The sequence below is a fragment of the Heptranchias perlo genome, chromosome 10 (genome assembly GCF_035084215.1).
Source record: "Heptranchias perlo isolate sHepPer1 chromosome 10, sHepPer1.hap1, whole genome shotgun sequence".
NCBI classification, from domain to species: domain Eukaryota; kingdom Metazoa; phylum Chordata; class Chondrichthyes; order Hexanchiformes; family Hexanchidae; genus Heptranchias; species Heptranchias perlo.
The window spans coordinates 24502219-24527887 of NC_090334.1; the positions used below are offsets into that span (position 1 = coordinate 24502219).

The 25669-nt window shown below is 41.1% G+C and overlaps 3 protein-coding genes across 4 annotated transcripts in view; 2 read left to right on the forward strand and 1 right to left on the reverse strand.

The window, feature by feature from the left end:
- Nucleotides 1–3822, forward strand: part of vti1b (vesicle transport through interaction with t-SNAREs 1B) — a 20023-nt gene extending 16201 nt beyond the window's left edge. The window contains exons 2-6 of the mRNA XM_067991354.1: nt 654–712; nt 935–1120; nt 2095–2268; nt 2403–2464; nt 3390–3822. Of these exons, the coding sequence (XP_067847455.1) occupies nt 654–712; nt 935–1120; nt 2095–2268; nt 2403–2464; nt 3390–3480 (572 nt within the window). The 3' untranslated portion in view covers nt 3481–3822. The remainder of the gene's footprint in view (nt 1–653; nt 713–934; nt 1121–2094; nt 2269–2402; nt 2465–3389) is intronic.
- arg2 (arginase 2) lies at nt 3595–16698 on the reverse strand. 2 transcript variants are annotated; one of them, XM_067991350.1, is made up of 8 exons: nt 16563–16698; nt 16274–16346; nt 7263–7440; nt 6873–7032; nt 6516–6610; nt 5363–5467; nt 4689–4825; nt 3595–4496 (listed from the first exon to the last, which is right to left on the reverse strand). In XM_067991350.1, exons 1-8 carry the CDS (start codon nt 16677–16679, stop codon nt 4294–4296), a joined length of 1068 nt encoding a protein of 355 aa, XP_067847451.1. In that variant the 5' UTR covers nt 16680–16698; the 3' UTR covers nt 3595–4293. The 2 variants fall into 2 exon arrangements, with proteins under 2 accessions (XP_067847451.1, XP_067847452.1); XM_067991351.1 differs by lacking the exon at nt 16274–16346 and having other exon boundaries at nt 16563–16644.
- A 3563-nt stretch (nt 16699–20261) lies between these two features.
- gpr176 (G protein-coupled receptor 176) overlaps nt 20262–25669 on the forward strand; it is a 182209-nt gene continuing 176801 nt past the window's right edge. The window contains exon 1 of the mRNA XM_067991356.1: nt 20262–20540. The gene's annotated coding sequence lies outside the window, so the exon portion shown is untranslated. The remainder of the gene's footprint in view (nt 20541–25669) is intronic.

Consider the following 25669-nt stretch of genomic DNA (forward strand, 5'->3'; position numbering starts at 1 on the left):
ATTTTTAAATCAATAATCCTTCTTTAATTGTGGTTGGTTCAGGTTTTTTGCACTCATCCCACCCCATCTTTTAATTTATTTTTCTGCTACTCTTTAGTGCATCATTAGCCAGAGGAGAACACGACAAGTGGACAACTTTTACCACTGTAAAACCAGCTTTTAAGAGATGTGCATTGCAGGCACTTGATAACTTGCCTCTTGGTCTAAATCTTTCTCTTCCTCCCTTTGGGAAAATATACAGCCTCTATTAGGTATCTCCTGCTGACAAGTTAACTTGAGATTGGGAACTCATGAGAATCAAGGAAGGGCAGGCGGGCAGGCATTTGCAGTTTATCACCCAATGGTACAGTTCTTTCATATACCGTGTTAAACTGCCATGACCAGTTATGCCCATAATTAGAACAGTGTAAGATGTGGAATTACAGGAGAGCTAGAATATATGGTCTAGATTTTCCACAGTGCTGCCAGTATAAATTCAAATCAAAGTGGAATTTTTTTTCAGAATTTAATGCCAAAGCCTATGCAATCAATGACTGATTGCCCAGGCCTTTGGGCCATTTAAATTATAAAGTGAAGCTTCACTACAGTTGTATCCTGGTACAACTCCTCATTTTACTGTAATTGTACATTTAACTTCATTTGATGTTTTACAGAACAGAAGAAAAGATTTCTACGGGAGATAGATGAAAAGGTTGAAGAAGCAAATGAAGTAGTAAGTACTGAAGGGAAGAAAACGGGCAGAAAAACTTCTTTGGGACAATTGAAGTGAATATTTTACTAGACAGCGGATGACTTTCCAGACTCTGCATTTTGATTTATTCGATTAATCCAGATATAAATTATTAGATGTAAAATAGTTTAATTACTGGGCCAGCCAGCAGCTCCTATCATTTGTGAATTTGCACCCTTCATTGCTGCATGCTTTTGTTTCTAGTTGGATGGAATGGAAAAGGAACTGAGGAACGCACCACTATCATATCGTAATCAGATGACTATCAAAATCCGATCGTACCGGAAAGATGTGAGCAAGCTTCAGCGGGATGTGAGAAGCAGTGATCTTGGCTATGGAGCACGTAGTGACTTTAAGTATGCTATGTACAGTACTGAAAATGAACAAAGTGTGAGTACTATAATTAGAAAGATTTATTGTAGCAACTTCATTCTCCTCTATCCTGTGAGACTTGAAATATAAATCCAATTTCTTACATGTAGGTTTAATACATATGTATCACTGATAGAATATTCTATTTACTTTAGGGCTAACTTTTAGCTTGCCACACAAATGTCGGTTATGTTTATTTTTATTGGCAAATTGTAGAGCTTAGCAGTGATGGAATATTAGTTGGAGTAGCAACACTTAAATCCATATGTCACCCCAAGACTCCCAGGTCAGGTATATCATAGGCCAGATCCAAAGTATTTTTTTTCTTGAACATTAAAATGCACTGTAGGAAAAATCACAATGTTTTCATTTCTTGCAACAGCCATCTTTATGGGCTCTTTGAGATGATCAGTTCCATGTCAATTTGGACTATTTTGTGCTGTGGACTTGGGCTCACATTCCACGTAGGACTCTTGCAGCCAGTAGAGAGAAGAGACAAAGAGACATTCATCCCTTTTAGTCTGGGCTAGATTCAATTTGAGTCCCACAGGTCAACCTGCCTCCCTATCCAGCTTTTTTTCTTCTGTTTTCTAACAATGCTTTTCAATAGGCTAAAGGTTAATCAATCAGAAACAAAATGGAATTTTTAAAAAAAAAAGTTTTCTTCCTCCATCTTGTAGGACAGGTCGATAATAGCTTGATTGGCTAATAGGAGTGTAGGGTGAGACATGTTTATCAAATTGGGGGTGGGGCATTTTGTGAAGCATGAGGTAATGAGTGACTTTCCAAGGGCAGAAAATATCCTGTGAATTTCTGAAACCTTTGAAGTAGAGAGAAATTCTTGTTCTATTCACCTTCCCATAAGTGAGTGCATTTGAAACACTTGACAACTTTTGACCATCTTGTTCTATGTTTTTTAATATCTAATTTTTTGTTAAGGAAGCTCAAATGTAACTTGGCTTTAAGCATAAAGACTTATCTTTTTTTTCCAGAGTCACTTGGTATCCCAGCGTGCTTTGCTTTTGCAAGGTACAGACAGTCTTAACCAAGCTACCCAGAGTATAGACCGGTCTCATAGGATAGCAGCAGAGACTGATCAGATAGGTTCGGATATAATTGAGGAACTTGGAGAGCAACGAGAGCAGCTGGAACGTTCAAAAGATAGGGTGAGTTTTCATTGGTTAACGTGTGCAAGTAGGAAATGTCTTAAGGTTTCAAAATGTATTTATCATAAACTGCGTAGTTTGAAATTCCCCTCCCCCCCTTCTCTGTTCATACTTTCTGTTTGTTTGTTCCTAAGCTAATAAACACAGGTGAAAATTTGAGCCGAAGTCGGAAAATACTACGCGCCATGTCCAGAAGGTAAGAGTTTAAGAAATCTTGGAGAAAATAGTGACAAAGAAACACTAACTGTTGCACCAGGTGGAAATTTGAGTGTTCTTTGACATATGCTTTCCAAAGTGAGAGATATTTCTTAGAACAGATGTTTATATTTTCTAATAACTTGATCTTCAATTGAAGATCAACAGTGAGTGGTTAATGAAGACTGGGCTAGCTCCTGTTTGTGGTGGAGCAGGGACTTAGTCCATATATAATATTGTCTTCCTCAGGGGTACATGAAATGGAATTACTGCAGTCTGAATTTGCTCTGATATTTGAAGGAAAATCTTCCATAAGCACTGGATAGCTTTTTAAAAAAAAATTGTGCTTCTGCATTTTAATTTAGAATTAAGGGGATTGGTGTCCAAGACCACTTCCTTTGCTGTAGGCCTACACCTGTGCCCAATGTGAGTCCACTACCAATGTAAACACTGGGAGCTGGCTCCCCTTAATTGGTTTCATGGAATCTGAATAAGACAGCACCAATATAAGCAGCTTTTGTCACTTCATTCAAAATAAATGTCTTGGAACTCAGTTATGACAAACTATGTACAGACTTAGACTAGTAAGTAATTATGTCTACAGGGACTAACACTTTCAATCGTTGAAATGTTATACTAAACATTTTATTTTGAATAGCAGAATGAGGTTTTTCTCTCAGAAGGGTGGTGAATATTTTTTTTCAGGGATTAACTGTTGGAATAGATAGCATAATAAAGATTCCCCCATAAAAGTTCAGCTTCTACAGTAAAAGATACAAGGAAGGTTTCAGACCTGATGAGGCTAGATTGCCCTCTCCCAGCTGCAATATCCAGAGTTTGACATAGTTGAAAGAGTAGACAGGCAATACATTTTTCACTTATTTCTGGCCCTTATAATTGAAAGATTAACATTTTGATCTCTCTAGGGTTATGACAAACAAGTTGCTACTGGCCATTATCATCCTTCTGGAAGTGGCAATTCTGGGAACTGTTGTATATCTCAAGTTCTTCCACTAATGTAGGACATGCATGTAGCTTCAATACCGGGAACTCATCTTTAAGTGCTTCCCATGATGCTCACAGGTTTCTGTGCCTGCAACAGTGTTAAAAGATGAGACTATTGAAGAGGACTACAATATAAAGTACTTTTATTGCTGAACCATTCTCCATCGCATACTCAACTTGGTTAGTGAGGACTTCCTTGTGGTTTAATGGGTCTTGCAGGTGAAGTATCTTGAGTAAGGCGAAGAAACTTAACAAATTAAGTTGCATTTGATCAGTCCCTTAAACTTTGTTGCCAATAACTACATTGTAGTAATGTGCACAAACTTTTAATAAAGTCATTTGATATTTAACAAATGTTCTATTGGTCTTGAGCATAAGTTACATTTCTGACCTGAGGCAATTTTTTTTAATAGGTTACTAAAAGTATACTCTGGGATTGTGGGAGGGAAGAATCAATCTGAAAAAGAAACAGAGCCTTTCTGAAGGTTCACTCTTGATTCTCCTGACCAGAAAAGAGCTGCTTCAACGGCTTATCCAGATCTATCTCCAGTTAGTTGAATAGGGAAGTGATATCTGTCCTATTCTTCACACTGGAATGTACTGAAAAGCTCAGAGCTGGGTGGTGTTCATGTTATCTTGTAGATAAGAGGGATAAAGGTGAAGGTCTGAGAACACCCTGTGTCCCTTTAGCATATCCCAAGGTGAAAGTGTATGTGGAACAGGGGCAGGAAAGTTTCTCTTTCCCTCCTCCCCCACCCAATGCACTATTCCTCTTTAAATCTCTGTTCTGGAATATGGATTTGTACAAACAATCCAACTTAAGTCCTAAAGCCGTACAGTCTGCTCGTTTGTTTCATATGTTGCACTGGGCGTCGGTAATTCATCAATTTTGCCATGGGATCCTTCTCGGGCCTGTCCCAAACAAAAAGAGATGACATCTACGGCAGTGTTTACTGTAGCATTAAGTTCCTCCTCCGAAGTTGCAAGTTTAGGGTTGACTTCCACCAGATCCATTGCAGATAGCATTCCTGCACAAGAAACAAGAGTTATTATATTTGGCAGTATAAGCTAATAGCCAGCTTAAGAAAATAGCCATCTCATCTCCAGCAGCAACACACAAAACCAAGAGCAATCCAATTAAAATTGTAATTTTTGTATTAAGCACTGTACCAATCTTTGGATAATCATCTAGCTGCTTCTGGCCATTATCTGTTTCATACCTGAGTTATGCACTTCCTCTGCAATATACATTCCTTCCCTGTAGGTCAGTCCTCCTATCACTGGAGTGCCTGTGGCAGGAGCTAAAGATGGATCAATGGCATCTACATCAAAGCTCAGGTGCACTGGTCTTTTTTGTCTGAAAAGACACATTCCAATTTAGATTCGCATACTTATTTCATGTTACCTCAAAAAAAATTACAACTAATCTCTTGCTTTTGAGATTTAAAAAAAAACTTAAATCTAGTTTTCCATGCGCCCTACAAAAATCACTTTCTATATACCCAGGGAAGAGTACAGCCTCTGTTGGTATACCCACTATTCAAGTTCTAATTGGCATATTGCCAATTCTAGTTCATCAATTCAGGTTCTTGTGCCACTCCACTACTAGAATGCAGACAAATTACTTGCTTCTGGTCCTTCTGCTAGTTAAACTTTTGATCTGGATAATGGTTTACAAAAGTGATTCAGTATGACTCACTGCTGGCTTTCCCCAATGTGAACTCAGGTTTATGAATTTGCACTGCATGGCATAGTTATGAACTGGCCTAGCTAAGGATCAATACAATTAAGATAGCTGTTCCCTTTAGTGAACAAAAGCAATTGTCCCACATTTTCCTAAAATATAGTACACCTGCACAACATAGCTACATTTAATTCTTCTGTTCCAACCTACTTTCCAATAAGATGATCAAATGTTCTTTCCATTACTTTCTGTATTCCAAGTTGATCCACCTCTTTCATTGAGAAGTACTGGATGCCAAAATTTTTCATGATATAGCTGTAAGAAATCAACATTTCAATTTAAAAAAAAAAAATTGATGTTATAAACTGCAGGTAGCACTATTATCTGAGTCAGAAGGTTGTGGATTCAAGGCCACTCCAGGACATGAGCACAACCTCAGTACTGCACCAAAGTGTCAACCTAAAGAGTGCTAAATTGTTGGAATGGCATCTTTGAGAGAAGTCATGATGTGGAGATGCCGGTGATGGACTGGGGTTGACAATTGTAAACAATTTTACAACACCAAGTTATAGTCCAGCAATTTTATTTTAAATTCACAAGCTTTCGGAGACTTCCTCCTTCCTCAGGTAAACATTTACCTGAGGAAGGAGGAAGTCTCCGAAAGCTTGTGAATTTAAAATAAAATTGCTGGACTATAACTTGGTGTTGTAAAATTGTTTACAATCTTTGAGGGAGTGTTAGAAGTCACATACTAGTTATCTTTCCAAGGCGGCAGCAGTCCTTGTGTACTGACCAATGTTCATGTTGCAACCAACACCACAGAACAGGTCAAATTGCCATTTATCTTATTTGCTGTTTGTGGGACATTGCTGTACACAAATTGGCTGCTGTATCTGCATATAAGTGATACTTTTAAATTAACTTGTTTGCTGTGAACCACTGCAGACATCCTGAGGATGTGAAAGGTGCTATATAAATGCAAGCTATTTCTTTCTGAAAAATGTTCAATTATACATGTTGTGCAGGATGCAATGATAGCTGCTTGTGTATAAAGAAAAGTTTAATAGTTAAATTGTCACTGCATTCTATTCAATCTTGTGATTTTGCACTAAGATTGAATTACAGTAATTTGAATAAGGAATGTAAATAAGTAGTAATTTAGTGTTAATGTATCAATTTTAAAGAAAGAATAGGTTACACAAGAAAATGGTTAGTTTTTCCTGAATCACCAAGTTACTTTCATTTTAATTTGACCCTTGGGTGATGTATGGAAACAAGTTTACCAGCCACCTAAGTGATAGTGTGCTGGTCTGTTATATCTTAAGATAGCAGGCAAACTGAGTCAAGAAGAAAATGTCCTTACTATTCAGCAGGATCAACAGCCCGTAGTCCAATGTAAACCAAGTCCTTTGCTGAAATGCAAGGAGAAACCCAAGAAAATCCAGGAAGTGGTGGTATCTTTTTAAAAAAAAAGTCATTGTAATTTAGATGGTAAATTTGCAGTGTACCCAATATTCACATTGCCATAAGCCCCCAATTAGTATTTATCTTCCCAAAAGTAGTATGTAGCTTCTAAAAAGTTGCTCAAATTAAATATTCTGAGTCAATGCAGCTGAAGCAAACTACGTCAAATCCAGGACATTTGATACGCATGTCCTCGATTTTCCGAACAATGAATTAACAAGAAGTCAGTTAGCTGACTTAGTCCTGATAATTTTACCTTGTCCTGGAGCTCTCTTATAAGGAATGAGACCGACTGTCCATGCAGATTACCGGATGGGGATGTAAGAGGTGTGTTTAGATCACAATGTGCATCCACCCATATGACGCACAAATCAGGATGCTGCTGTGCATGCCCGTGGACTGAACCAATTCCTAAACTGGATATTTATGATAAAGAAAAGCAAAAAGTTACCAGTGGACTGTGGTTAGCACTGCAGGGGGCGGGGTGCGGAGAAATAGCATTTTCAGATTTAGCTAATGTCTTTAATCTGCCACAAGATTCCGAAACAATTTAAATTGCAGTCTGTCAATTTGTTGCAGCTACAAACAATACTTAGTTTATAGTTTTGAAACAACAAAACTAATTGCTTGCAGTTGGTGGACTCACCTGTGATCTCCACCAAGCATGATGCTTAGGTGACCATCACTGACTGCTCGGCTGACTGCTTCAGTTAATGACTGGTTGGCTAAACCCACTGTTCTTGGGTGGTGGACAATGTTGTTATATGGTGTATCATTTGGTACTGTGGTGAAACTCAGATCTCCATAGTCGTACACTTTGCAACCTGGAATTTAACAAACACGATGAATTTTAGAAAAGTACCAATCTACAGCTTACATTACAAATGGCATCTTAGTGACTTCAAAAAGGAACATTGGAAATCCTTAAACTGTGTGGAAAGCATAAATCAGCTGGGTGGCCATGTTTGTTTGAATCAAACTACACAACAATCTTTGGGCTTAGTTTGCCTGATCAGTTTACTCTTTCCCAATATTCTCTACTTGCTTCAACTCTCTGGATTTAAGTGAATTGGCAGACCAAAGATTCTCAAGTGTGCACATCTGCTTTGCTGGAGTCTAGTTAGCTGCAACAATGCAGCTTAGTACTGTACAGGACAGTGATAAGCATCCTGCTGATGTCCAAATCAGATCATCTACATGGCACTGGCTATCAGAGTTGGTTGGAACAGAAGGGGAAGAATACCAGCTCCAAATGACAGGTCTACTTTTCCAGGTTCCTTTAATGAGCCAGACTTGCTGGTCTATTGTTAGTACCATGCAGGACTAATGACATACCTGGTTTGGTTTTCTGATTGAGAATCTGCCACAGAGAGTAGACTTGGTTGCAAACTGCCATCCCTAACTGGGTCGTCTAGATTCTAGAAACCTGCTTGCTTCCCCCACAGGAGGCTAGTCAGTAGTTTGACAAGTGTGGATTTGAGTCCTCCCTAGATTGATAACAGGTACCAGAAGCACTGGACAGCACAAGTCATCACTAGATGCACAAATGCATTACCATTATCCTTCTGACCACATGTACACACCATGGTGGTTTCACCAGTTGAGTTGCAGAGCTTCAGCAGCATCTGCTTGCCTCTCTACTACTTAAATCATCCCAGGTACCAAACTCTAGACGTATGTGAGTATTCTCATACCTTGTCTCCAGATATTGCAAGTTAATGATACTTATTATCAGCAACTGTCATCTCAGTCAATTTTCCAATGCTGGTCAGTGTAAGAGATTGTTAAGCAAACCCAAGGGTGATGGGAGTTTTTATAACTGAGTCGACATGCATTTCTGCAGATTTGTTAACATGTAAATATAGGCCAAGGCATCCTAATTGTTTCAAGACAGATCAAGCTGATTTATTGCAGAGTGTTGAGGTTGGTTTAATTTATAAACAAGCAGAGGTTGACAGTGAATGGGGGAGGGGCAGGATGCATATCTCTCATCCATTACACAAGGTGTGCAATAATCTTAGATTATAATGTGGAGAAATGTATGCTATAAGAATTGATATTTTGAAGTTAAATTTCCAATGCTTTTTAAAAAAGAACCTGTGCATTACTATATGAATAAACCAAGTATTAAATGATTGGTGGTTTCACCTGTTTGCAATCATGGTTGTTTTTTTTATAAAATGTTATGCCATTTAATAAATTTCATTTTCTGTAACAGTCAAGATAGCCAGCATCAATCTGAGAATACAACAAGCTTATACTTTTGATCTGATTTACTTAAGAAAATGGGAATAAAGTTTCACTTTACATATGAGATTGTTGCTAGCTGTCACTAATACATCTCATTAACTTGCAAATAAACATTGCTATTGTAGTCTGTGCCAACTGTCTTGCATTTCTTAATGCCGCCATTGCAAGGCGGCTGGAAACAAAGAACATTATGTAAAATTTGACACTCTGGTTGCTTACCAGGCCATTGTTGCCTTTGCAAGGGTAGAGCTCAAGAATACATTTCCTGTCCATGGGGAACATTGTCAGCTCAACACAATATTACTGTTCAGAGGAAATGCTACTTTAAGGTCTTAAATATTAACAACCATTCAGGGAGAATGGGTTCTCAAGCCAGCACACTATTCACTGACTCCTGCTGAAAGTGCATGTGTGTGGACAGAATTGGGTACAAATGTAATGCTGGAGAGCACCTAGCACCCTGTTAAACTATACCTCAACAAAAGGAGTCCTTTTATCCAAGTCAATGAGGTGCTACCAGAGAGATCCTCAAGCATCCCCCTCAAGTGAGGTAAGTACCACTTAGTCCAAACATACATGAGTGAAAATGTTATAATATAACTTGGTCCAGTAAACAAGTTGATATCATCTTGTACTCAGTCATCTCTCCATAGGAGTCAGTGCCAGGGGGGAGGGTGCACAATTGCTTTAAAAGTGGATCCTTTCCATCACATGTTTGGAGCATTGTTTGTAATCTAGTAATACCTTGAGCGATAATGGCAGATATGATAACTAGATTAAATTACACTGTATAGCACTCTAATTCAGCTTTGGTCACTAGTGCAAGAACTCAATATTTCAGCTATCATTGCTCCAATTGTACTTTTCTGACCAGCTATAGGACATTTGTATCAACACTAGTCTCAATCTGTAAAGCACAGAACACAACTAGAAGGGAATGTAATCCCATCTATTGTACAACTGAAAATACTTTTAAAAGAATACTATATATTTTGCTGGAGATCCTGGCTTAACATTCTCATGTTTTTTCTCAGTTAAGGTGGCAACACTGCTCAAATCTACCATAGTAATATTCCACAGTTGAACTGAGAACATAAAATGCCTTCCAAAGCCAATGCAGGGAGGGGGCAAAAGAAGAGGCAGACTGCACAAGGTACATGGTGGTTCAGTTTACTCAAGCTACTTTTAGCACTCTAAGGTAAATCTGGTTGAGGATTTGGCACGTTTGTTTTTCATCCAAAAAACCCACAGCATTCTTAAATGATTCTAGGGTTTTCCACTTCATCTAGAAGCCTATTGCATGTATTGATCACTATCTGAAGAGCAACTTCCTGAAATCGGTCCTAAATTTGCCCATTACTAATGCACACCAGTGTCCCTTTGTTCGATCAGTTTAAACCCAACTTTCTGAACATACCTTTTTAATACCAATTATCTTGTGTACATCCAAGATAACCTCTTGGTTGCCTTCCTTAAAGGCTGCAAAGCCGCCAATGTTCCTTCAGTCTCAACTTGGAGATCTGATGCTAGGGATCAACCTTGAAGCTTTTATCTGTCCAAGGTCTAACTGTCTCCCTTCTGGCCTGTTGGGCATTGTACGCCAGATGTGATCTGAGCATTGCAGTTTCAGCATGACTTCCTCCAACTTGTACTTTTTCCACTATATAAAACATTGCTATCTTCATTAATTGCTGCTCTACAGTGATAGGAAATGTTGGGTGTAGAATCTCCAATACAGCAGGATTTGTCAATTTCAACCACCATTTTTGTCCCCCTCCCCATTTTGTTTTGGGCAGAATTCCCTTTCCAATTCAAACAAGAACTACTCCATTATCACTTCAATTGTTTGTGTTACTTTACAGGTACAATAATGTGGTTATGGTACTGGTGGACTAGCAACTCACCAGCTAGAGTTCAAATTCCATCATGACAAATTCTCAATTAGAATTCAGTAAATTTGCAGGAGTGTCAGAAAAAAATGGGCTCCCAAGAATAAATATTTTAAAAAGTGGTTACATATGGGAGACGGAAGAACGAACCAGGCTGTAAATGTGTACCAACATTACCTCACACAGGCCCAGCACTAAAGCTTCCTGAATGGGTAAATAGACTGCTCAGTTGAACAGTAAGGATTACAGACCAGGTTGGTCCCTGGTTCACTTGAGTTTGCTGATCTTTAGGCAGAGTCACACTAAATAGAAGTCAGTCCTCCTAAACTCAACAGGGGACAAAAACAGCCGGGATTCCTGGTCCTAACAGTTATCTACTGACTCTTGCTGGAAACCACGTATATAGCTAGCTCGGCTGACAAAAGGACTCGGCTCAGCCCTTCATAATTAGATGTTCTACCACGTTCCCCGACTAGACTTCCCCCATGATACTTTGAGGTATCAAAGAACTGTTAGCATCAATAGAGCCATAACCAGTATATTATCAGGACAAGGAGAAAAACAAAAGCAAGAGCCATCAAATTGGAGTAGGAATGTTTCTGGAACATCAAACATTGAATGCTGCAGCCAATATAATCTTAACCCCCTCCTCAGCCAAGTGTCTAGTGACAAAAAAAAGTCCTTCACATTGCAGTGGAACCTATTTTGTGTAGAACACTGACAGTTGCCAAGATAAGTTTACCAGCTTTACAATGTGTGGGTGTATTTTGGGGGTGGTGGGGGGGTGGATGGCAAGAGGAGGAAAGAGTCCCCTGTGCTTTTGTCCACAAAGTCAGAACAAAGCAAATTTTCCCTCACTGCATTACTGATGTTCAGGCATAGGTAAGTGAGCTGGAGCTTATGAGGCTCCATTTAGCCATAGAAGTGTGTAGCTGCAGGTATGACTTGCAGAATGGTGATGCCCAAAAAAAACGATACAGTAAGATTTTTTTTTTAAAAAGGGTTTAACATTCATAAACTTAGTTCAGTTGTCTTTCTAACCCTAAATTATCAGCACCAGCAAGGGCACACCACTTCCTTGGATCCACCTTCTTAAATTATTGCTTGCTCTACCACACCTTTCTCTGCCCTTCTGAGAAGTTGATGGCTGCCTTCTCATCTCAGCAGTCAGATGAAGAATTTTGCAACATGGGGAAGAGGGAGGCTGGAGAATAGAAATCGGAAGTCTGTTTGATATTCTAAGGGCAGCGTATTGGAATACAACACCTCCGATTTCTCCTGCACCAACCCCATGGTTTTGCGAAGGTGTGGAAAAATAGTCCTGCTCACTGTATAAAGTTTTAAACCAGGATTGAAATTATAGCACAATAAAAGGTTGAAAGTAAAAGGCTTTCATAACAATGTTCCATAATCAACAAACAAACAGTCTCCTAATGTCAAGACATGGCTTCACACCAGTCCTCATTTGTAGGGATCTTAAATGTGTACCTTCTGAACAAATTAATTGTAGTTTGTATGGTATTGAATCTCATTACAATTAAACACCTAGTGATGAAAAGGGCTGCTAATCATGTCAAGCAATTACAAAATAATTGTTTCAGATTTGACAGACAGCTGTCATACAACTTGATTTATAATGCTTAATAGTAAATATTACAGGTACAGTAGCATAGTGGTTATGTTACTGGACTAGTAATCCAGAGGCCTGGATTAATAATCTGGAGACATGAATTCAAATCCCACTATGGCAGCTGGGGAATTTAAATTCAGTTAATTAAATAAAATCTGGAATAAAAAGCTAGTATCTAATGGTGACCATGAAGCTACCGGATTGTTGTAAAAACCCATCTGGTTCACTAATGTCTTTTAGGGAAGGAAATCGGCCATCCTTACCCGGTCTGGCCTATATGTGACTCCAGACCCACAGCAATGTGGTTGATTCTTAATGGCCTAACAAGCCACTCAGTCGTTAGCGGTTCCAAAAGGTGGCTCACCACCACCTTCACAAGGTGAATTATGGATGGGCAATAAATACTGGCCTTGCTTGCGACGCCCACATCCCATGAATGAATTTTTAAAAAAAATTAGCTAGTTACTTCACAAAGACAGGTGTTAGGGGATGAGATCAAAGGCTTAGTCAGAGGTAGGTTTTAAAGGGGCTTTTGAAAATGAGAGCTGTAGACCATAGGGCCAAGACAGTTGAAGGTCCTGCCACTGAAGATGGGGTTGAAAGGTTGGTAAAATAGAAGGTACAAAAGAGGCTAGGTTGGAAGAGTCGAGTGTACAGGTTGCAGGAGGTAGGAATCAGTAAGGTCCTGGAGGAATTTGCTTGAGGACAAAGATTTTGAACTCAAATTATTGACTAGGATAAGGGTAATGCGAAAGCAGCATGTAGTGCTAGATGGGATGTGGACAGGAATTTGAACAAGGTGAAGCTCAAGAGGCTAGCAAAGAGAGCGTTGGGAGAAGTCAAGCCGGGAAATGCAAAGAACATACAAGGTTACAGCTGGAGGTGAAACTAAGTGATCTTTGTGATAGATGGTATTTGGTGTTTAAAGCTTAGCTCAGTCAAACGGAACATCAAGGTTGCAGACCACTGGATTCAGCTCGAGTGAGCTGCAAGGGAGGGGATGGAATGGAGGGCTAGAGTAATTTTTGGTAGGAACCACACAATGTCTTCAGCCTTGCTCATATTGAGGATGAAGTTCTGGCTGATCCACAATTTGATGTTGGACAAGCAGTAAGACAATACGCTTTTGATTGGGGTGTTTTGGTATCCCTCTAACTTAAGCAAGAGGAAGAACGTAGGAAGGGGCCATGACGGAACCTCAGGGTATCCAGAGATGAAAGTAGGAACAGGAGAAGTAGTCAAAATATTAGACGTGCTATGTTTGGATGGCTAAGAGTGGAAACCAAGCAAGGACAGTGCCATGAAGGTGGACCACAGGAGAAGCTGTGGGACAGGATGAAGTGATCAACAACTTTCTATAAAAATCATGTGTTCAACAAAAATCTTGTATCATGTCCAAAAAAGACAGACAGCAAGAGTTTACTGATAGTTTTAGTTTGGATTGCTGAATCCTTTGGGTATATTAAGATCCCAGTCCAGCCTTGCCTGTTTGGTGCTGCAAAGCTGAACCCAAAATACTGTAGGTTTTATCACTGAGTTACACCCATTAATTAGCATTATATTTGTACTACAGTCTTACTAATGTTAAGAATTTGATGCCAAATTTCCATCTGTGCACATTTAAGCACCAAATTCTCAGTGTAGGATCATCAAATCCAAAGCTGGCAAAACTAGACAATCTTCAAAAAGACCATCTCAAGTCATTGGTTTGATGCAGGAGTGCCAGAAACAAAATAGGGCATTTTTCCCTTTCCCAAAACAGGTTATTTTCCTGTAACTGTCACAGCTTCAACAATCCCTCAAATAGATGCATATTATCAATCTGAACCTTGCATTAAGCTTGCCATTGGTAGGTGGTAGGCTATATGCTCCTCTTTCCCCAACACTGTACCTTTTCCAGCACAAGCTGGAGTCAGCATAGTATCCCAAACAAAATAAGGAAAATAATGGAAAGAAAAGTTATACCTTCACTGGTGTGAATTGAGCTCCTCCTCCCCTCAACTAGTAGAATTACAGCTTATGCCCATATCAAGCAAGGTACAGGTCTGATTGCTCCCATAACTAGAGTGCCATAGCACTTACACAAGATATAGCCAGGCAGTTGCATTCAGAGTTAAAGAAATTAGAATGGTACCGCCAAGAACAAAAATGTTGGAAATCAAATAAGTAGAAAATGCTGGAAAAACATAGCATCTGCAAAGAGAAAAGACAGGTTAATGATTCCAGTGTGGATCCTTTGTTCGAATTGAAGAAAAGCATGCAAGTAGGATTGGAAGCAGAGAGGAAGTTCAGGTGTTGAATTACTATGCTGCTCAACAGAATAAAATCATAGAACGATACAGCACAGAAGGAGACCATCTGGACCATCGTGCCTGTGCCGACTCAGTGAAAGCTATCCAATTAGTCCCATTCCCCTGCTTTTCCCCCCCCATAGCCCTGTCATTTTTTTTCCTTCAAGTTGTTATCCAATTCCCTTTTGAAAGTGACTATTGAATCTGCTTCCATCACCCTTTCAGGCAGTGCAGTCCCAGTTCAGCATAACTTCCTTGCTTTTGTACTCTATGCCTCTATTAATAAAGCCCAGGATCCCATATGCTTTAACAGCCTGCTCAACTTGTCAAGCCACCTTCAAAGATTTGTGTACATACACCCAGGCTTCTCTGTTTCAGCACGCCCTTTAAAATTGTACCATTTAGTTTATATTGCCTTTCCTCATTCTGCCTACCAAAATGTACCACTTCAAACTCAACCATGCATCTGCCCATTTCACCAGTCTGTCCACGTCCTCCTGAAGTCTGTTACTATATTAAAGTTTCATGTAGTCATCTGCAAACTTTGAAATTATGCCCTGTATACCCAAGTCCAGGTCATTAATATGTCAACTGAGATGCCTTGTCGGTGTCTTTGCATTGTAACTACCCATGGTGAACAGACAGACCAGTTATATCAATTCAGTGCCTTACTTTTCAATTAAGCCATTTCTAGGTGATGCCATCAGTTAATTTGCCATAACACATGCCTTTTTCACCTTTTTATTTCATAGTTAATCTCGTTTTGAAGGATACCCAAAACATTATGCAAAATAATGGAAATCTGGAACAGGAAACACTCAGGTCAGACAGCATTTGTGGAGAGGGGAAAGGAGGGTTAACATTTCACATCAATGACTTTCTCAGATCCAAAAAGTTTTTTTTCTTCCATTCTTTTTACAGATACAGACAAATCTGTTGTTTAGTTCCAGCGTTTTCCTCTTTTGGTTTCATGCACAGGGGTGGGTGAGGTAGCATTGCTCATCTTTCACCGTAGCCCATTGAGTATAATAATGGGGTAAATCTTCAGCATTCGTTCACACTTGTTAGAGCAATACTTTTACAAAGCAATGTCCTGGCGACAGTGTAGCAGCTAGCTCCTATCGCCACATGACATTCTGTACCATGTGGTGGAAAGTCTTAATAATAGAAGCAAGGAGGAGGGGGTAGTGTAATGGCGCAAGTTAGTTATTTACAGTGTCTGCTTAATTTTTAAATACAAAACCGAAACTTGATAAGCCAACAATGGGTCGCCCGGGAGATCAATCAAAAAAGGTGAAGGTCATGAACCTTGTTTTCTTCAAACTTGCGATTTTTTAAAGAAAAAAATTCAGAACGGTTTTTGTCTGAGCATGTTTGATTAAACTCGGGAAGTATTACGAGTGCAGAGGACACACACACACACACACCCGTCCGTATCAAAATCTGGCTGCAAGGCGCCTGCGGGGCTCTCCGCCGACTGAGAGGCCAGGGCACCGGTTAAGCTCAGTGCGGATCCCGCGGCACTGGTGGTGGTGGTGATGATGGAGACACGGCTGCTGCTCCACTCCTACATTATTACACGTACCCGTCCACTTACCTAGACTGGACAGTCTCTCCACTAACCCAGCGTCCCTGATTGCTTGGGGCCCACCTTCCACTCCTCGCCGTTTCTGCAAATTAAATGATCTATTTTATATATAGTCTAAAAATAAAGCTCGGCCAGAATTATTGATAGTAAAACTAATCGTCCCACACAGACCAATCAATGCAGCATGCACAAGATGTTGTTATGGATAATGATAATTACAACAAAGGTACTGGCGTTTGTGAGCGAATTCCTACTGATAAACATTCATTTTTTTAAAATGCAAGCTATATAAATCTACCTGGCCATAGGAGAATGGCGCTCCGATTATACCCACAGAGTGGACCGATCTTTTCTGCTTGGGAAAAGATCCAAGCTGTTTCTCAAAAAGGTGCCAAACCCTCGCCCGCATAGACATCTTTATAATATAATAGTGAACACTTGAGCGTCTCCTTTTTATAATCCCCTGTTTCATCACCTGCCTGCAATTGGCTACAGGGACATCCAGACGTCACCAGCAGCAGTTTGTGGGCGGGAACCCTCAAAAGGAAAATGTGTAGAAGGATATATTGCCACAAAGCAACATAAACGATGGACTATTTTAAAAAATATCTTCTAACTTACAGCGTTCTTGCTGCATGGACAAACTCAAAGCGATGAGCAGATAGAAGGCTCTTTCTCTCCACTGTTTCCCTTGCCTCCTCTCCTGAAGGTGTTGACTCATTGATAGGTGAATGGTGAGCAAGCTCTGACACCTTGCCCAGGTAGCCATTGTTCATGTGTGAGTTTGGACAGTGAGTGTCATCAGGCTATTAGATATTGGGCTATTAGATATTGGAGACATCATAGCAAAACCCCAATTTGTCCAGCATGGATCTCTGAAAAGCAATCAGGAATAGGAAGCCAAACTGATTTTCTTCTCCTTAAACCAAGTGAGAAACAGGGAGGGAGGGAGGGAGAGAGAGAGAGCTGTGACCAAGCCAATTGTATCCCTGCAAGTCAACTAATTTAGCATAGAATGAATCTGGGACATTGCCTATATGGCTCAGCTCCTCACTGGCTAAACTTGTTGAGCCATAGCTATCAGATTATCGTGATGCTGAGCAATGCAGGCAGATTGGCAAATGGCCAGGTCAGGATGGTACAAGGATATTAATACGGGAAGATGGGGAAATGGACAAGCCAGAGTAGAATAACATAGGTAAATTAAGAAATAGAAAAGTCACAGTTATGCAGCGGGAGCTGTATATCCAGACTGGGAAATGCACAAGTTAGGATCATGCAGTGAGAGCCACGGTAATCACAGCTTGGTGTTATGGGGTAGGAGGAGAATCACATTAGAAAATGGAAAGCTCAGGGTGGTAGCGTGAAAGGGTAGCAGAACAGAGAGGTTGGAAAATGGAAAAGACAGGATGATGTAATGAGTCAGTTTGAGAAATGAAAACCATTGTAACCTAATGAAAAAAAAGCAGAATGGACTGATTTCTATAGAAATTCTTTATGGATTCCATTACTCTTTGTGGCTGGGATAAGGTGTAAACATTGTAAATTTCAAGTCTGATCTGTTTAAAAACAAAGTCGTGTGCATCCCTGATTATAATCACTCCCCCATTGCCTTCAGCCGCCTCTTAACTCTAGAATTCCCTCCCTAAACCTCTCCGTCTCTCTCTCTCTCCTCCTTTAAGTCGCTCCTTAAAACCCACATCTTTGGCCAAGCTTTTGTTGACCTGTCCTAATATCTCTTTATGTGGCTCAGTGTCAAATTTTGCCTGATAACGCTCCTGTGAAGCACCTTGGGATGTTTTTACAATGTTAATGGCGCTATATAAATGCAAGTTGTTGTTGTAGCAAAAAGGTGTTTTTGGATTGACTGCCACAAAGGTTCACTTAGCAAAACTTCAGTTCTTCAAATACAACAATCTGCATCTACCTTGACTACATTTCCCATGAGAGACAGAGCTGCCAGTGACTTGACTTTAACTAGTTACTAAACTGAGTTAGAGATGTGGTTATACTAGTTCCTTAAAGGGACACAGTTGTGTTTGTTTTTTTTCTTTTCTGACCAACTTTCTCCCTTCCTGTCTTCTCTTCTAAAGGCATTGACTCCTTGCTGGGGTATGTTTCTGTGGGTGCTTGTCGCTCTCTAGGAACACACCCCCAGTGGCCATCCCTCACATTAAAGCACTGACTGGGGAGAACAAATGTATTGTTATCCTGAGCTGAGTCATTCCCCATTTGCAAAATGTTTTGGCGTGAGGTGCTGTTCATCATTGCTGCAGTGATTGAACTGGCTGGCTCCTTGTTTGGGACAGAAATTTCAGTGTTCCTGGGAGTGATTGTGCTGAGTAAGTGTCCATGAAAGGAGGCAGATTGCTTGGTATTTGCATAGTCCAAGCAGAGGCTAGATATCAAACAGCTGGATTGGTATATTCATTTACCTATATGTTTGTTTTGGGAGTGCTTGCACTTCATTGCATGGGGATGTTTCTTCCTGCTGACAGAATGTGGGAAGACCAACTCAAAATCATCAATTGAATATACCATAGTCCAAAAACTCCATCCCTCCAGATAGGTGAATCTTTGATGGCCTGCAGCCAAAAGGGTACAAGCCTGTATCGGTTCTGCTCGTGCCCAAACATCCAAATGTTGTAGTCAGTGATTCGAAGACCATTTAAACCACAAAGATCACAAGCAGCTTCATAATCTGCCTGCATTTCCTCCCCCCACCCCGCTTCCAGCCTCAGTTCTGTGCCTGCTTACCAGTGATTGAGGAAACACCGTGCCTGCCAAACAGAGAGAGCAGTGGGGATAACTTTGAAAGTGATCACATCTTTAACAACAAGAATGAAGTATTTGAAATTAATGAAAGCAAAAATGGCAGCAAACCTTGAAAAAGCAATGTGAAAATTAACTTGTTATGGTGATTTTTGACAATAGGGTACAATGTGAGCCTTAGTGTGCATTCACTTACGTTGGTGAAAAGCAAGTTGACTTCACACGTATGTTTAACGTGTGCAGTATAAATCGGTTTCAAGCATTGAACTGAGTCCAATATTGAGTGAAAGCACCTGGGCTGAATTATGGGTTCAGACCTTGCTATGGATTTGAGCACATAATCTAGGTTTGCACTTCAATGTAGTATTTAAAGAATGCTGCACTGTCGGTGGCTCTATTCAGATGAATGTAAATTATCCTATGCTACTATCAAGAGCAGGGAGTTATCTTGGCGCACATTTCTCCCCAACCAACAGGTTATCTGATCATTCATTCATTTACTTTTTGTGGGACCTTGCTATGTGTAAATTAGCTGCTCTGTTTACCTACATAACAATAGTGACTGCATTTCAAAAAATAATCTATCGTGCTGTTCTGAGGATTTTTTTTAAAATGCAAGTTGCCTGTTTCTTTACCTAGCTTGGAATGTTCCATTCCCTTATGACTTGACTGGAGACTCAGACTACTACAGATCAAAAGCAAAATCCTGCGGATGCTGGAAATGTGAAATAAAAACAGAAAATGCTCAGCAAGTCAGGCAGCATCGGTGGAGAAAGAAACAGGCTTAACGTTTCAGGTCGATGACCCTTCATCAGAACTGGAAGAAGTTGAAGATTAAACTGTTTTAAGAAAGTAGAGCCAGGGAAAAGGGGGGGGGGGGGGGAGAACAAAAGGGAAGGTCTGTGATAGGATGGAGAGCAGGAGTGATTAAATGACAAAGGGGATGATGGTGCAAGGCAAGGAGGGTAGTAATGGAACAAGTTAACAAACTAAAGATGAGTCTAGAGGAGCTGCAGAACAGCAGAACAACTAACTAATGTCAATGCAAAGCGTTTCCCTACAAAACAAATGTTAACGTTATACCAGTTTGATTCACCCTCCCTGTCTCTCTATATTTCATCTCTGCCTTTGAACCTCTTTGATCCTGTTTCCTGTCTGTGTGTTGCTGTGAAGATGCGGGAAAGGGGAGGTGTGTCCGACCAAACACAGTCAGTCAATCTGTTTACCCTCTTTGTGTGGTTTATGGGGCCGAGTCTCGCCTTTGTCCAATGGCGCTGCCGAAGGAAGGAGGCGGATGCAAAATGACCAATAAGCTAAACCGAGCTGAGTCAAGCAAGAAGCCCAGGCCCGGGCAGAACAAGCGACCGAACATCCACCAATCAAGGTCCCCTCGGCCGCTGAGCCAGCTTGTTCTATTCCAGCAAGCGTGAGTCAACAACACAAAAGCTCAATCTTTGACTGAATACTGGCACTGCTACTGGTTCGGGGATTTTCCGACAGGATGGTATGAGAAACCTGACCTGCATTAAACTTGCGTACTGTTCCTTACCCCTCCCCTCACTACCGAGGCAGACGTCTAGGGAATTCTAACTTTACTGCTGTCGACTTGTACAACCAGTGCTCGCGAGGAAAGGCTGAGGCTGCAAAAATTTCCAACAGCCGACAACAAACCGAGTGTTGCAGCAAATGTGTTTACCGTCAGGGTTCTGAGCATAGAAGCATCATTCTCCAGGCGAGGGAAATTCTAGTGACCCCTCTGGAAAGAAAAAAAATGGTTCAGGGGAAAGTGACATCATCTTCCTGGTTTCAGTAAGATGATCAAGGGTTACATAGAATGTACAGCGCAGAAACAGGCCATTCGGCCCAGCTGGATGCTTCTTAGGCGCCTCCTCCCACCTCTCTTCATCTAACCCTATCAGCATGTCCTTCTATTCCTTTCTCCCTCATGTGTTTATCTAGCTTACCCTTAAATGCATCTATGCTAGTCGCCTCAACTACTTCACTTGGTAGCAAGTTCCAAACCACTCTCTGGGTAAAGAAATTCCTCCTGAATTCCCTATTGGATTTATTTGTGACTATCTTATATGTAGCGCCCCTAGTTTTGGACTCTTCCACAGGTGGAAACATTTTCTCTTTGTCTACCCTATCAAACCCTTTCACAATCTTAAAGGCCTCAATCAGGTTGATCAGATCTGCTAATTCAGGATGATTCCCAGCTCCTATTGGTTTCAGAGATTTTTTATATTTATAGGGTTGCCAACCCTCCAGGATTGTCCTAGAGTCTCCAGGAATTAAAGATTTATCTCCTGGACATTGCTGCAAGCAAACTAGGAGAAAAATAAGAGGGCCATTTAAAAAAAGTAATTTTTTCATTTTCTTTGAACACTTTTGTTTATTAATTATAAAGGATATTGGAGATGGGAAAATGGCTGTTTGACTGGGCCCTTGGAGGTGGCAGGTTATGTGATGAAACCTCCAGGAACATGTCCAACCAGAGTGTGCAACCCCATTCATAAGAGAGGGAAAAAAGTTCTTTTTTGCACACACATAATTGGGTACCATGGCTACTGACTTAAGATAGTTGACTAATGCTGACCGCAACAGCCATGTAACAATTTAATGTGTGGAAATACATATATGCTAGTTGTGAACATCTCCAATCAGGCTTCCACCCCCGGCTAGGCATCAAAACAGCCCTAATCAAAGCCACAAATGACATCCTACGTAATTGTGACTGTGGTGCACTATCCCTCATCTTCTCTACTTGTTTGCAGCCTTTGACCCGGTTGACCTACACCATCCTTCTCCAATGCCTCTCCTCCATTGTCCAGCTGAGTGGGACTGCCCTAGCCTTGGTTCCACTCTTATCTATTTAGTCATAGCAAGAGAATCTCCAACAATTCCCTTCCCACCCTCGCACAGTTACCTCTGGAGTCCCCCAAAGATCTATCCTTCGCCCACACCTATTTCTCAACTACATGCTGCCCCTCGGCAACATTATCTAAAAACATGACATCAAGTTTCCCATGTACACTGACGACACAGCTCTATCTTACCACCACCTCTCTCGACCCCTCCACTACCTCCATGCTGTCAAACTGCTTGTCTGACATCCAATCCTGGATGTGCCAAAATTTCCTCTAATTAAACATTGGTAGGACCAAAGCCATTATCTTTGGCCCCCGCCTCAAACTCCAATTGCATCCCTCTCCCTGGACACTGTCTCACACTGAACCAGACTGTTCTCAAGCTCACCTTCATATTTGACCCTGAGGTGAGCTTTCAAACCCATTTCTTCTCCATCACAAAGACTGCCTACGTTCATCTCTGTAATATCGCCCGTCTCCGCCCTTGCCTCAGCCCACCCGCTGCTGAAACCTTCATCCTTGCTTTTGTTACCTCCAGACTTGACTATTTCAATGCTTTCCTGGCTGGTCTCCTATCTTCCGCCCTTCACAAACTTAAGCACATCCAAATCTCTGCTGCCCATATCCTAACTTGGACCAAATCCCATTCATCCATCACTCCTGTGCTCGCTGATCTACATTGACTCCCGGTGCAGCAACGCCCAATTTTAAATTTCTCATCCTCGTGTTCAAATCTCACCCTGGCTTCGCTCCTCCCTTTCTCTGTAATCTTCTCCAGCCCTACAACTCTCCAAGGATTCTGCGTTCCTTCAACTCTGGCCTCCAGTGCATGCCCACTTCCTTTGGCCTATCATTGGCAGCCGTGCCTTCAGCTGTCTAGGCCCTAAGCTCTGGAATTCTCTCCCTAAATCTCTCCACCTTTCTTTCCTTCTTTAAGTGCTCCTTAAAACCTATCTCTTTGGCTGTCCAAATGTCTCCTCCTTTGGCTCGGTATCAATTTTTGTCTGATTACCCTCCTGTCAAGCACCTTGGGAGGTTTTGCTACATTAATGGTGCTATATAAATGCATTATTGTTTCTTGGTAAGTAGCTACAATTCCAATATTTATACAGTACAGTTGTTATGTGGGTGCCACAACCTTCCATCAGTGAGTTTAAATGTACTAGCTTTTGAGATTTGCAGAGAGCTGCTGTCAATAAGCACTGAGGTAAAATTGAAATATATCGCTCCATAAAGACCACAGTATATGTATTTTTTAAACACAGTTGATTCATTCCAGGGTTGTAATGGTATTTCAGGGTTCAGATGACCAGAAAGAACAGGGTTTTTTATGCATGTTGGGTGACATAACAAGGATGAATTAAATTAAAGTTAAGCAGCAATTGCACATCTCTTGTGTTCTGGGTATGAAAATGAAGATTTGCCTCCAGCACCAGCCACTCTTGCTTTAATCATAATCTTGTAAAGGGCTGTCACTGTGACCACTGTTGGAAAGGCATGGATTAGGCTATTCTCCTCAAGTCCACTGGTCTGCATGACTTTGAATTATTGCAGGATGCAGAAGCAACGGATACATTTTCCTGCCATCTGCCAAACAGGGCTGCATGATCCCATGAGTCAGTGGATGTCGGTTTTGTGAAACACTGATGTGTTGGGTAAAGCTTCATTGAAGATTGTCACTCTACCATCAGATTATGCAGCCATCTTTTCTATGTGTGTTTCATTTTAGATGTAGTGTTATTGCCAAAGTAAGGGATTGAGTGTTTGTAACTAAAGACAGCTTGCAAAAGTACAGATGGGAGCACAACAGTACGGTTAATCTTAACAGAATGGTTAATCTTTCTGAACAGTATGGTTATTCTTTATCAACTGTACAGTTAATCTTAACAGAATGGTTAATCTTTCTGAACAGTACGGTTACTCTTTATTAACAGTATGGTTACTCTCAACAGTATGGTTACTCTTTCTCAACAGTATGGTTACGCTTTATTAACAGTACGGTTAATCTTTATCAACATTACGGTTAATCTTAACAATGGTTAATCTTTCTTTATTAACAGTATGGTTAATCTTTATCAACATTACAGTTAATTTAAACAGAATGGTTACTCTTTCTCAACAGTACAGTTAATCTTTATCAACAGAACTATGATCCAAACCTTTTTAGTGCTGTTGATAATGCATCATTTGTGCAATTGTGTCTCTTTCTGCCTGTGAAGATGACTTCATTGATGAAGACAAGTCGAGCATATCTGAGGGAACCTTGCATAAAAAACAAATGTCTGTTGGTCACACTGTTATTGTCCTTTTTAAAAAATTTTACAATATACTTCATTTCATAAAATTTAAGGATATACACAGTTCAATGTAAATATACAATTACAAGAACAACAAATTGCATTTATATAGCACCTTTAACGTAGAAAAACGTTCCGATGTGCTTCACAGGAGCGTTATCAAACAAAATTTCACACTGAGCCACATAAGGAGGTATTAGGACAGATGACCAAAAGCTTGGTCAAAGAGGTAGGTTTTAAGGAGCTCTTTCAAAGAGGAGAGAGAGGTAGAGAGGCGAGAGGTATACGGAGGGAATTCCAGAGCTAAGGGCCCAGGCAGCTGAAGGCACGGCCGCCAATGGTGGAGTGATTAAAATCGGGGATGCACAAGAATTGGAGGAGCGCAGAGATCTCGGAGGTTTGTAGGGCTGGAGGAGGTTACAGAGATAGGGAGGGGCAAGGCCATTGAAGGATTTGAAAACAAGGAAGAGAATTTTAAAATCGAGGCATTCCTGGACCGGTAGCACAGGGGTATGGGAGAACGGGACTTGGTGCGAGTTAGGATACGGGCAGCAGAGTTTTGGATGAGCTTAGGTTTATGGAGGGTGGAAGATCGGAGGCCAGCCAGGAGACCATTGGAATAGTCCAGTCTGGTGGTAACAAAGGCATGGATGAGGGTTTCATCAGCAGATGAGCTGAGGCAGGGGCGGAGATGGGCGATGTTACGGAGGTGGAAGTTGACGGTCTTGGTGATGGAGCAGATGGTCGGTAACTCATCTCAGGGTCAAATAGGATGCCAAGGTTGCGAACGGTCTGGTTCATCCTCAGACAGTGGCCAGAGAGAGGGATGGAGTCAGTGGCTAGGGGACGGAGTTTGCAGCGGGGACCAAAGTCAATGGCTTCGGTCTTCCCAATATTTAGTTGGAGGAAATATTTGCTCATCCAGTTGTCGGACAAGCAATGTGACAAATCAGAGACAGTGGAGGGGTTGAGGAAGGTGGTCGTGAGGTAGAGCTGGGTGTCGTCAGCGTATATGTGGAACCTGACGTTGTGTTTTCGGATGATGTCACCGAGGGGCAGCATGTAGATGAGAAATAGGAGGGGGCCAAGGATAGATCCTTGGGGGACTCCAGAGGTAACGGTGCAGGAGCCGGAAGAGAAGCCACTGCAAGTGATTCACTGACTACGACTGGAAAGATAGGAATGGGACCAGGCGAGCGCAGTCCCACCCAGCTGGATGACGGAGGAGAGGCATTGGAGGAGGATGGTGTGGTCAACCGTGTCAAAGGCTGCAGACAGGTTAAGAACGATGAGGAGGGATAGTTTACCACGGTTACAGTCACATAGGATGTAATTTGTGCCGTTGATAAGGGCTGTTTAAATACTGTGGCGGGGGCGGAAACCTGTTGGAGGGACTCAAACATGGAGTTGCAGAAAAGATGGGCACGGATTTGGGAGGCGACAACACGTTCAAGGATTTTGGAGAGAAA